Below are 12,653 nucleotides of genomic sequence, written 5' to 3'. Positions count from 1 at the left end.
GGTGAGCTGTTACTTGGTACGGGCTCTCGGCGTGGTTTCAGCCGACGCCGCTTCGACTTCCTCTTTCGCCGCCTCGAGTGCGAACTCGAGGGTGATGAGTCGCTCTCGCTGGACGAGATGTCACCCCCCTCTAGCGGGAGCCCCTGCTCGACCGCGGTAGTGCTCAACGGGAGCGCCAACTGCTCGACCACCGGCTCAATTGACGGGAGCCCCTGCTCGACCGCCATCTCGTTCGTCTGCGGGGAGCCCCTGCTCGACCGCCATCTCGTTCGTTTGCGGGAACCCCTGCTCGACCGCTATCTCGTTCGTCTGCGGGAGCCCCTGCTCGACCGCCATCTCGTTCGTCTGCGGGAGCTCCTGCTCGACCGCCAGTTGGTCTTCATCCCCGCGTCGCCGCGGGGACTCGTCAGTTAACAGCACTGCGCAAGCCGTGCAGAGAGGGCCATCGCTCACTCTGTGCACAACGTTCGTCGTGGATGACCGGTCCACGACGGTGACGTGAGGCCAATCCTTCTGGGCGACCAGGAGGTGCGTGAACACCTCGCTCACCATAACCACTGCGACGCTTGACCGACCGGGCCAACCAGTCAGTCTCTGGTTGATAGCGCGTCAGCCACGGCATACCCAGGATGCAGTCAAACGCGTAATTCATCTCAATGACGAGGAAGTCGTCGTTGCTTCGGAAACCGTCGAACGTGTACAGAAGTGTAATCTCGCGCCGCGCTACGCGGCGTGATTTCGGCCAACTTGACAGCGACCTCCCCTCTACCTTTGCGGACAGTGATGTCCGACGGGAGTACCGACAAGCACGACGCGCGGAAGAAGTTGTTGGTCGCTCCTGAATCAAGGAGCGCTCGCAGTGGTCGCCGGGCACCGGCGACATGAAGACTGACAATGATCAATCTTGAATCGCTCGGCGTGGTGGTGGCATGAAAGTGTGCATGCAGCACAGGAGGGCTAGGAGGTTGGGTTGCCACCGGGGGACCCGGACCTCCATTCCAGCCAGTAGGGCGCCCCGCACCTAATGACCCTGACCGTTTTTTGGCTGGTCAGAGCTCACGGGCTCGGCATCGACATGCGCAAGCACTGGAGCTGGCGCGCGGCACTCCGCCACGCGATGACCGACCTTCCGACAGCGGAAGCAGGTGAGAGAACGATTGTTCCGAGCACCGCTCCGACGCATAACGCTGACGATTGCTCGTCGCATCGATAGCGTCGATGTCCATGGGCTCGGGCGCAGAATCCCGAGCAGAAGCAGGTAGCGCGTGAGCGTATGACGCCGCAACCACGTAGTCCTCGCGTAGGGCGAGGGCGAATGCCTCTTCGAGCGTAGAGGGGTCCGATCTTGTAAGGCAGTAGCGCGTCATGCCTTCGCGCATACCGAACACGAATACATGAACCTGAGAGGCCATATCGATCGGCTTAGACACGATGCACGACGCGAGGTGTCGTGTCTTCTGGACGTAGTCGCGCATAGTCATCGTGCCTTGCCGAAGGGCGAAGAAGTCTGCCCGAATTCGGGATTCATCTTGCGGCGGCTCGAACGCGAGCCGAAGGTCACTCTGGAGGGTATCCAGAGTGGGGAAGACGTTGTGATCGACAACCAACTTGCCGAGAGCCCATTCCTTGGCTTTCCCAGACAGCCGCGAGAGGAGGAAATGGACCTTCGCGGAAGGCGCCTCGATCAACCTCGAGGCGATGGCGATGGCGATTTCTCGAAACCAGCGATTCAGCGGAAGTCGATCTTCTCCGGCACCGGAGTAGGTGGACGTCTCTAGCTTCACGACGTCATTCGTGGAGATACGCGAGGGAGTTGACACTCGCCGATTCGCATCGGCGAGCTCGCGTTCCATGAATTCTTGTGCCGCAACGCGCTGCTCGTCGGGCGTCGCTGAGCGCAGCAGCGACGTGACGACGGCTTCTCCGGACACCGCCGCAAGGCGGTGGAGAGCTTCCCACTCGATCCGAGTGAGATGGAGAAAGGCAGCGTGGTCGAGGTCTTGGCTCATGTCGAACTTGGTCGTTGGAAGGACTACGAAGTGCTACCAGGTGTAACCGCCGGAGACATCGCAGATGGAGTAGACGGCTTGTCGGCAGCTTCTTCCCCACCCAAAGTGGAGACACGCGGCGCTGTGGGATGGCCCACGGCGAGGAGAGCAGGGACACGCGGGTGTCGCGCGTTATTAACGAAGAAGGGCGTCAGCCCAGTCGACGCGTGTACCGCGTTGTTCAGAGCGAACTCGGCCAGTGGCAGAAACGAGCTCCAGCTGGAGAACGACGTCGCGTAGCCTCGAAGGACGTCTTCGAGGACGCGATTTACGCGCTCCGTCTGGCCGTCCGTTTCCGGATGGGCTGCTGTGGACATCATTAGCTTCGAGCCCAGTAGCTCGAAGAGCTTTGACCAGAAGGCCGACGTGAAGCGCGGGTCGCGGTCGGAGACGATAGATTCGGAAAGGCTATGATGACGGAAGACAGCATCGAGGAAGTGCACCGCGGTATCTGCCGCGGTGATCGCATCCGACACCGGAATCAGGTGTAACGGGCCAGGTATTTACTCCGTTACTTGCTTACACTATAGTGTTGAGGAAGCTCGCAATAGGACGACTGAGTCTTAGGTTTAAGAAAAAATCAACTCTGACTATATTTTAGGACCAAGGCCACAGCCCTGGCCACTCAAATACACGTCATAGTCCAATTGGCTAATAATGGGTCTGGCTCCCCATATATCAGCCAATGGCATGACAGCATTTCAGCACACGCTAGTCGTGTGCTGATGCACCTACTTTTGTAAAGAAATCTACCTACTTATGTAATGGAGGGGCCCATTACAGATCGCGAATTATCGCGTCGCTCAACGAGGAAGAGTGTAAGAGAGAGTAGAAGCTGTGTGAGAGCTGTGGAGTGTCGTGCGTGGAGCGTCGGGCAGCTGCTCCGAAGCTGGACCTCGAGATTGGGTTGGGTACGTATATCGTGTGGCTCAGGAGAATGCAGAATGATGAGATTAGAAGATAACACAACAGCATGAAACCCTTGTTAAATCTCAATCCAATCTTGACGCGATGTCTCTGAGAAAATATAATGGGTCATTGACTAGAAGGCCAAACGCATAATCGATCGCTTCCCAGACAGCGACGAAATTAGCTGTCAGAGTAGAAATAATTCGAAGAAAAGTCGACCTGATAGCACAGCGACCTCCGATAAAATGAAATTGGCTTAGAGCGCGCGAGCACGTGATCTCATGGCGATACGTACCGATTTTTTTAATTATTTTTATCGTATCACGTTTCAACCTGGCCAGTACATGTATATTAATGGACATTACAAAAAAGCAAGTCTAATAGTTTCGGGTAAAACCACTACATGCTCTTTGCTCTAAGAGCATCTGTGAGAAAAAAAATAAACGCAAATCCTTTCCGGACCAGAAATGTAAACTCGTGCAGGATAGCTTTGCTCATACACATACGCGAGGCCAGAAAGTACGGACTTCTGCGCTAAATGCCTTGATCAAGAAGAAAATATTAGGAGTACACACGTATCCTTGAAAACACACACAGATTCCTGTGCAATCGACATTCAAATCCAAGAGATTGCAAACTAGCGGTAAGGGTACTCGCCCAGATCGTTTGTACCTTCTGTGGACAAGTGCAGCTCAAAACAGGGGTCTATCTGCATCCCACTTTCCAGAACACGGTGAATTCAAGTTCAATTATTAGCCAGTATTAGTCCTGTCAGTCATTAGTCAAAAAGGGGGTTGAAGCAACATGGTCAGCGGAAACACTAATGAGGGTGAAGACGGATGTAGAAACTACGTGAACATGAAACAAGAGCTACGTGAGAAGGCGGCGGAAACCGTAAAGGAAATCTTGACGTATTCGGAGCGGGCCAAGCGCGGCAAGAAGCAGAAAGCGCGCTTAAATCCGTACGAAGTCCAAAAGTCACGGAAAATGAAGCACAGGAAGCAGCGTAAGCCCGTAAGGGACTCTGCCCGTGTTTACAACGCTCGGACCATGAAAGCTATGCTGGCTAAGGCTTACCTACTGGTACCGGGAGTTCGTGAAGCACTGGAGGAGTTCAGACGCCACCTTTCAGGCTACGCCATCGACCCACCACCTCCCGAGGTCATCGTCATTGACGACGAAGAAATTGACTTGTGGCCAGAGGGGGTGGACTTTATAACTGAATGTACAAACGAAGAGGAAATTAAGTTTGGAGATCTTACTGATTTAGGTCCCTGTGAGTGCGAGCGATACTGCTTTTCTGACACGTGCACGAATGCATTGGCTGGCGTGCTCTGTACATCGGAAAACTGCCCCCCTGAACGGCTGCTGTTCCAACAGCATTTATGAATGCAAAGACTTAGAGCTGGTGACTCGTGACTGCGCTGGATCAGGAGTCCGTGCCACAGCCGTTATTAGTGCTGGTTCCATTTTTTGGTGAATACACTGGAAGACTAACTACGGAGGACTTGAAGAACGAGAAGGGGCCTAGGAACAAGTACGCGTTGGGGTTGCAGCTAAAAAGCACCCGACGCAAAGGCGTGTTTATTGACGCGGCTCATATCACTCGGATGATGAACCACTCTTGCGATGCTACGTGCCAGTTTTTTTTAGGTTTGGAACCGCCGTCAAGTGAAGGTAGTAGTCGTGGCGAAGCGTAGGATTGGTGAAGGCGAAAACGTCACGGTAGACTACAAGTGCGACCTGTGGTTTACCTGTTGTTGTGGATCTCGCTACTGTGTTGCTGGGCAAGCGTCACAAAAAAAGCGGCAGTTCACGTGAAAGCGCATCAAAAATGCATCTCAATGATGCTTCTACCACCGCCGAAGTCTACATATTGATGCTGAGAGAGACAAAAAGAGAAGACGGAGGAGGATAGGAGGATGGCAGGTAGAAGGAAGAGATGGGTACTGATACTAAAAAATAGAAATTTGAGATCCTGTGTCGTTGCTTTATAAGATGTTAGAGTAAGTGTTAACACCACAACGACCATAGAAACAGTAAGAAGCGTAGTGATGAATAACCACTTGCCGCTATGGCTAGAGATACAGTTACAGAAAAAGCGGTGTTTGACGAGATTCAGGAGATGTTAATGGTGATGGTATCGTGTCGAAGTCAATCTAAATGTCAGTATTGACCGTGAGAGTGCGGAAATAAATTATTATTTATACCGCTAGTCTACTGAAAGGCTAGTGAGTGAGCGTTATTCTGAGAGCATCCTGGTGGTACAGCGTGAGGTAGTGGGGAAGTTGTGCAGGCATCTGGGCCTTCCCTCTCTCTTCGTCTCTTGAAAGTTCCTCGGTAAACCATTGTGCGCTTCCCGGTAACTCTCAGAAAACCACTGTTGTGCATGGCAAAAAGCAAGTGAATGCACACAGCCACACATCTGTTGATGCAGATTGACAGACCAACCCCATTCCGTCTGACCTTCAATCCCCATCCGAGCGTAGTTAGTTCCGAGCTGAGCAGACACAGCATTTCCCTCCTCAGTGCGATTTTTCCAAGGCACGAACATTCGCTCCGTTTTCTTCGTCACAACAAACTTTAGTCCTGCATGGGCCAAATGTTCGAGACCACACTCAGGACCAGGAAACACTTCATATAGGTTTCCAGCTTTCTTCAACTCGACCACGCGTCGTTTCAGCGACGCGCTTACCTCGATCACGTTTCGAAACTCACGACAACTCTCGGAGTCATGACCACAGCATGCGAGTAATTGTAACAACAGCGCTCCTAGCTTCAGTCGCGTACGCAGAGTGTAGTCGCGCTTAAGGACTTTGTTGAACTGCTCGGCGGGGTTATTGGTAGCGGCAAAGCCAATTGGAGTGCCACCTATGAAATCTTCCCTTCAGCCACTGCGCCATAATATATTCAGTGAATGATGAACGTCTGAGCCGGTCTATCCAAACGCCTAAGCAGTCGCTTAGTAGTGATACCCACGACAAACGGTTTTTTGTCAGAACCATCGCCTATCGAAACGCGTCGATCTTCGCTATAGTCTGTCGCAAATGTGAATGCAGCCGTTTCTGGTTCTGAGCCCGTGTAGGCACGGTCATGAATTACTGTTTCCATGTCTTCAAACCAGTCGTTGTTGTTCATCTTCGTCTTGCGAAAATTGTTTGTGAAGTTCTGCACCATAGACAGCGGCGGTAACAAATTTTGACTTAACGGCAGCTTGCGTCCCATCGAATGTCGAATGCGAGAAGGCGTTGCGTGAATATACAGAGCAATCGCCTCGCGAATGATAGCCTTGTGCGCGGTAGTTAAATGAGTTGGCGCAAGGTCCCGGGCTCGATTTGTGTTGTTGCCACATTCAGCAATGCATGTAGCACCTGAAACCGAGCATATTAGCACGCGCCCTCTCCACAGACGTTTCACCCCAGGTGCAAGGGAATCGCAGCACTTCTTCGAGCCACACCTGAGCAGTCTGTATCGCATTGTGTGTGGCCGCGCGACATCACAAATATTACAGCACACCAAATTGCTCCTGGTGATGACATATCTCTTTAAAGTAGCTAGGAACTCGTCAGCCTCCTCCTTCGTCACGTTATCGGCATCCTCGATCCAATCGAGCGCCACCATCCTGCCCGGGAGGCCTCATGTCACTCGGAGATCTGGTTCAGAAATGGAATATCGTCGGCTCAACCCTTCAATCCTCGCTGCTGATTGGCTGAGAAATGACTGGTGTGCCAGATCTGGAGAATGATGTGTCGATTCAGCAAGTACGTGCGCTGGTCTGGCTTTTTTGTTGTCGGCCCGCACCTGTGTGTGTTTCCACGAATCGTGTGTGTGATATTGTGTTGTCTTGTGTGCGGAAATGCGATTTGTGTGATCTGACCTAAAAACAGTGTGAAATCTACGCGTGTCGCCTCCTGCACAATTTTATATTCTGGTCACAAAATATATGCGCATAATTTTACGCAAATGCCGGTTCTGATTTGATTACATCCCCACTATTGAGAGGTGCATAATACAAGTCCATCCTCTGCCGTACTATCTGATAGGCTCAATCTTAACCAATCAAAATGCAACTTGACACCTTAGCGTAACTGGCAAGACAGAAACTATCTGGGCAGCTGAAGCACAGTCTCAGGTTCTGCTAGAGCGGCTCAAATCTCTCTTTTCAGTAGCGGAATAGATTATGTCCGGTGTTGAGCAGCCGCTGCTCTCCGTCGCCTCTAGCAATGGCGCTGGTTCGTGTCAGACGCAATCGACGCAGCGCACAAGATTTCTGGATCGCCGCGGTCGCTTCAAGCAGTCGCTCGGCCGCTTCAAGTGCGCGCTGCAATTTGTCTCCCTAATTGTCGTGGCCAGGATTTCAGCAATGCTGATGTGTCTAATGATGCAGTGGTCTACCGCAAAGGTGGCGATTGGCGCAAGATTTACTGGGACGACCCGTTCCACACGGTGATCAACACACGCACGTCGAGGATCATCTGGGGCGTCTTCATTGCGGTGAGTGGCGAAGCTGTGTTGCTCGCACGCTGGGGTTGTCTAATGTGCTTATCTTCCGGTTTATGTTTGTTTAGTACTTCTTCATCATTTTGTTCTTCGCTGTGGCATATCTGGACGTGTCGGTGCGGCACCCGACGTGCCACGTAGGACTCTCGAGTATCATGGACGCCTACATCTTCTCACTCGAGACCATTGTAAGATTTTGATATCGTCAACTGAGAAGAATTGCAGTGAGAGTGCTAACAACGACTGCAATTTGGTAGATGACGATCGGTTATGGTGCCCCAACGGATGATATCTTCTACGGTGGGTGCACGTCAATTGCTACACTTTTGACTCTCGAGGTGAGATCCACACGATGTGCTGTTGAAATAGTGTATTGAACTCGTGGCCTGATAATTGGTCTGATTTTCGCAGTCTTTCGCTGGAATTATTCTGGATTCTGTATGCATTGGCATCTTCTACGCCCGTTTCTCCCGCGCCAATGTAAGTTTTTTTTTCTGTGTACCAGTATGGACTTACCAAAAAATGTGGTTTGTTTTGTAGCAACGGGCGAACACCATCATGTTCTCCAACTCCGCTGTAATTCGTAAGATCCGTGGACATTTCTACTTCATGTTCCAGACGTGCGAGCGACGGAAACACCAACTTGTGGAGGCCCACGTCCGACTGTATGCAGTACGGCATGAAGCTGAAGATGACACTGAGGAGCCCAACGACTTTCTTTTCCAATGTCACCAGATGCGAGTGCAGCAACCTGATGACGACTGCGGCGCAATGCTTCTTATGGTTTTACCACAGGTCGTTGTGCATCGCATTGATCAGTGGAGTCCGCTGTTCCCGCCCGAGTGTCTGCCGCACGATGATGGAGATTCCAAGACTTGCGCGAGCTACCCGGACCCAACACAGCGGCAAGTGGATATTGACAACGGGAGTCGCGACGGAGGACTTCCAGGGGCCTCGAAACTTTACAAGGAGCCCACAAAGATGCAGATCATGAACCACATCCGTAAGAGTGGGCTGGAAGTCATCGTGATCTTGGAGGGTATCGACAGCTCGACATCCAACACCATGCAGGCGCGCAACTCGTACACTGATGAAGACATCGCATGGGATGCAACTTTTGAGCGATGTGTCGTTAAGACCTCGAGGGGTCTCTGCATCGACTTTGATCGCTTTCACCTGCTGAAGCCGGCGCCACTGGACGCAAAGCGTTGTGTCATGTCGTCCCAGTTTTGAGATAAAAAAAAAATGTAGAGCACACCCAGTAGCTTTCTCTAAGCGATGATTATTGGTGGTACATTTAATGAAACAAGCAATGCAACGAAGCGCTAACCTGGTGCTATTCTCGTTAGCAAACTCCGTGTCGTACTCGTAGAGCTAGAACAGCAGGTGCAAGAAATAAATATCATGCCAACTAACATTTACAACCATCTACCACTTGAGAACACCCATCGGTACTTCGGCTCACGTCTGGCGCTGACGGTTTTGTCGACGAAGTCTTCGTTTTAGCAGATTGGCCTCTGTGAATGGATACAAGAAGAATGGTGAACTTCATAAGTTATCAAACAACCCGTGCGAATAAACCCAGAGCACACCGTTGATTCGACGCTGTTCTTCTTCAATATCAGTATCATCATCGTTCTTACCAGTTTTGCGGATATCACGACCATCAGCAGCACCCACTATTCCACTCGCATCATCCTTCGCATTGCATCGCGCCATCACCTCCGTCTCAATGTTCTTTAGAGAAGACACCTCGTCAGCCAGCATACGCTTTTCCTCCTCCAACGCGGCCACTGTAGCACTCTGTTTCGCCTGCAACTCCTCCAGTTGCATACTCTGAGCCGAAAAACGATCTTCCTCATCCAGAATAACACTCTCGGGTTCCGAAGGGTAATTTATCTCGCCCACCGCTCTCTCAAGCCTCGAAGTTCTCCAAATTTGGAGTTGCCACCTCTAACTGCTCCGACACCCAATGTACGTTCACTCTCCAGCTGGGCCACGCGGTCGTCCTTCTCATTGCATCGCGCCATCACCTCCGTCTCAATGTTCTTTAGAGAAGACACCTCGTCAGCCAGCATACGCTTTTCCTCCTCCAACGCGGCCACTGTAGCACTCTGTTTCGCCTGCAACTCCTCCAGTTGCATACTCTGAGCCGACAAACGCTCTTCCAGAGCACACTTCTGGCTCCGAAGGGCATTCATCTCGCCACCGGCCTCAGCGCTCGACGTCTCCAACTTTGAGGTTGCCACTTCTAGCTGCTCTGACAGCAATGACAGTTCACTCTCCAGCTGGGCCACGCGGTCGTCCTTCTCATTGCATCGCGCCATCACCTCCGTCTCAATGTTCTTTAGAGAAGACACCTCGTCAGCCAGCATACGCTTTTCCTCCTCCAACGCGGCCACTGTAGCACTCTGTTTCGCCTGCAACTCCTCCAGTTGCATACTTTGAGCCGACAAACGCTCTTCCAGAGCACACTTCTCGCTCCGAAGGGCATTCATCTCGCCACCGGCCTCAGCGCTCGACGTCTCCAACTTTGAGGTTGCCACTTCTAGCTGCTCTGACAGCAATGACAGTTCACTCTCCAGCTGGGCCACGCGGTCGTCCTTCTCATTGCATCGCGCCATCACCTCCGTCTCAATGTTCTTTAGAGAAGACACCTCGTCAGCCAGCATACGCTTTTCCTCCTCCAACGCGGCCACTGTAGCACTCTGTTTCGCCTGCAACTCCTCCAGTTGCATACTTTGAGCCGACAAACGCTCTTCCAGAGCACACTTCTCGCTCCGAAGGGCATTCATCTCGCCACCGGCCTCAGCGCTCGACGTCTCCAACTTTGAGGTTGCCACTTCTAGCTGCTCTGACAGCAATGACAGTTCACTCTCCAGCTGGGCCACGCGGTCGTCCTTCTCATTGCATCGCGCCATCACCTCCATCTCAATGTTCTTTAGAGAAGACACCTCGTCAGCCAGCATACGCTTTTCCTCCTCCAACGCGGCCACTGTAGCACTCTGTTTCGCCTGCAACTCCTCCAGTTGCATACTCTGAGCCGACAAACGCTCTTCCAGAGCACACTTCTGGCTCCGAAGGGCATTCATCTCGCCACCGGCCTCAGCGCTCGACGTCTCCAACTTTGAGGTTGCCACTTCTAGCTGCTCTGACAGCAATGATAGTTCATTCTCCAGGTGGGCCACATGGTCGGGTGTTTGGGGAGTAGTTTGAGTGGGAGATGATGATTGACTATGCTGACTTCGTAATTCCTCTAGCTCCTCTTCTTGAGCGCCAAGTTGTTCGGCAAGCTTATACTGAATGTCCTGTTGTGTAGCTGAGTCTTGTGCGTGAGCTTTCATCGTCGCTGCCATGGCCACTTTGTGCCGTGATTCGCTTAGCTGTTTTTCTTCATTCATCTTCTGAATTCGACCACGAAGTTGGTGGAGTTCGTGAGCCTGGGCTGTTATTTGCTTGGCAAGACATGCTTTTTCCTCTTGCAGCTGAGATAATTTTCCTTCCAGTGTTGGTGTTTCTTTCTCTAACAGATCTGTGGTACGCGGCGGGGTGGGGATTTTTGACGGCATTCTGCCTTCTCGAGGTTTCTTCAATGCAGACGTCGGTGTCGAGGGAATTAGGCTTGGTAAAGGGATACCACTTGCCGGCGTTGGAACATCGTTCCGATGCAATCGTTCCAGTGTTGACGGCACTTTGCTGCCTGAGCTTGGAGGGGTCATCTTCTTGTCACAGCTGGAACAAAGCCCTTTTTCTCCTGTCTTTGCTCGAGAGGTAACTCGCTGACTCTTATGCTTCAAAGTTTTCTTTGTGTGAGCTGCAGCATGTCCAGTCAGTTGTGATTTAGCTGTGTTTTTCAGAGATAGCGTATTCGTAATCGTAGCAAGATGCCTGCGCTTGGTAGTCTGGTGAATCGACACGCAACAGACGTCATCAGCAAGAAGCTGTTAGTACTATGAAATGCAATCGTAGTACCTGGAGTGATGTGTCCAAGCCAGCTTCTTTACGAGATCGCTTCAGATGTTTCTTAACTCCATCGGCTAGCAAATCATTTATTCTAAGAACCATTCAGCACGCAAAGCAATTAAAAGCATGATTTCTCTTGATAGCATAGCCATCCCTGTCGTACCTGTCAGCTTCATCAGGCCAGATTGCGATGTATTTCCTGGTCACAGATAAAAATTGCAGGTTAGTCACAGGGCCTCACGTGGGTCCCTTGCACACTCACCAGTAGCAATCGCGAGCTTTTTCTCGTCCTTTGGGAGACGCATCACTTAGCGAGGTCTACAACACAAACATGCGTCAACATCGAGCAATCGATCTCCCTTACGTCGCATCCAGCGAAGTTGTCAACATACTGCGATAGCCGACTGGAGCGATACCCTAAATCTCTCGAGGATAGCGCTATTCCAGCCTTCGAGTGCCAAATAGGTGTAATGAATGCAGCTTTGCCTCACTTCACGGTTCCTAAACCCACCAAACGCAAGTATGTATCAGCTCCAGGTCCATTCAGTTGCTTAAAAAAAAAATTGTCTTCGCACCTGCTTGTATTCAGCACTTGCAGCACCGGCGCAAGCACGAATCGACTTGGTGTAGACTGCATAATGGCCTCAATACAGCTGTGAATAGCGGCAGTATTCACCTGTCACCACAGCATACTACATATTAGCCCAACCTGCCAATACAACCCCGTCACCTGACTGTTTCTCACCTTGTTCGAGCCTCCTCTTGCGTCCAGTAGCGTGGGGAACACGTCGCGCACGAGGATCTTGCATCTCAAGGGCCCCAGTGCCTGTGCCAAATGTGATAACGTGGCGCACGCTTCCTTGACGACCGTGGAGCGCAGATCCGTCAATGTCACGCGGAAAGGCTGCGTTAGCGCCTGCACGTTTTCGATGGTAAAGATACTAGTACAGTCTTCGACTGCTGCAGTCTCTGGTGCATCCGTGAGCTTGCTCTGCAGCAGAGAAGCGTCCGAAAGTAGCGCACGCAGCTCCGTGAAGGCCGCGCACTTGTCCTTCCACTCCTCTTCGGGCTGGATCAAGCGCTTGCCCAGCTCCAACACGGCGTTTGTCTTGCCTCCGAAGGTCTACAGGCACACAATCGAGAGTGTTAGGCAAATAAGAGCGCACAAGAGACCGCGTAGACGTACCATGAGGCTCATGTCGGTGCGCTGATCACCCCGCATGGCGCAAAGAG

At 51.8% G+C, this 12,653-nt stretch overlaps 2 protein-coding genes across 2 annotated transcripts; one reads left to right on the top strand and one right to left on the bottom strand.

Annotated features, from left to right (window-relative positions):
• Window positions 1-7,137: 7,137 nt before the first annotated feature.
• PITG_05291 (uncharacterized protein) lies at window positions 7,138-8,690 on the top strand (the record flags this gene model as incomplete). The annotated part of the gene is made up of 6 exons (XM_002998914.1): window positions 7,138-7,240; window positions 7,345-7,451; window positions 7,526-7,645; window positions 7,715-7,795; window positions 7,869-7,937; window positions 7,998-8,690. 6 exons carry the CDS (start codon window positions 7,138-7,140, stop codon window positions 8,688-8,690), a joined length of 1,173 nt encoding a protein of 390 aa, XP_002998960.1.
• A 662-nt stretch (window positions 8,691-9,352) lies between these two features.
• On the bottom strand, window positions 9,353-12,642 carry PITG_05290 (myosin-like protein; the record flags this gene model as incomplete). The annotated part of the gene is made up of 5 exons (XM_002998913.1): window positions 9,353-11,189; window positions 11,584-11,619; window positions 11,996-12,096; window positions 12,166-12,543; window positions 12,607-12,642. The coding sequence occupies 5 exons, from the start codon at window positions 12,640-12,642 to the stop codon at window positions 9,353-9,355; spliced, it is 2,388 nt and encodes a 795-aa protein (XP_002998959.1).
• Window positions 12,643-12,653: the final 11 nt, after the last annotated feature.

The sequence above is a fragment of the Phytophthora infestans genome, genomic scaffold (genome assembly GCF_000142945.1).
Source record: "Phytophthora infestans T30-4 supercont1.7 genomic scaffold, whole genome shotgun sequence".
NCBI lineage: Eukaryota > Oomycota > Peronosporomycetes > Peronosporales > Peronosporaceae > Phytophthora > Phytophthora infestans.
The sequence above is the reverse complement of the archived record's forward strand: the minus strand, read 5'-3'. Positions and strand labels throughout refer to the sequence as shown.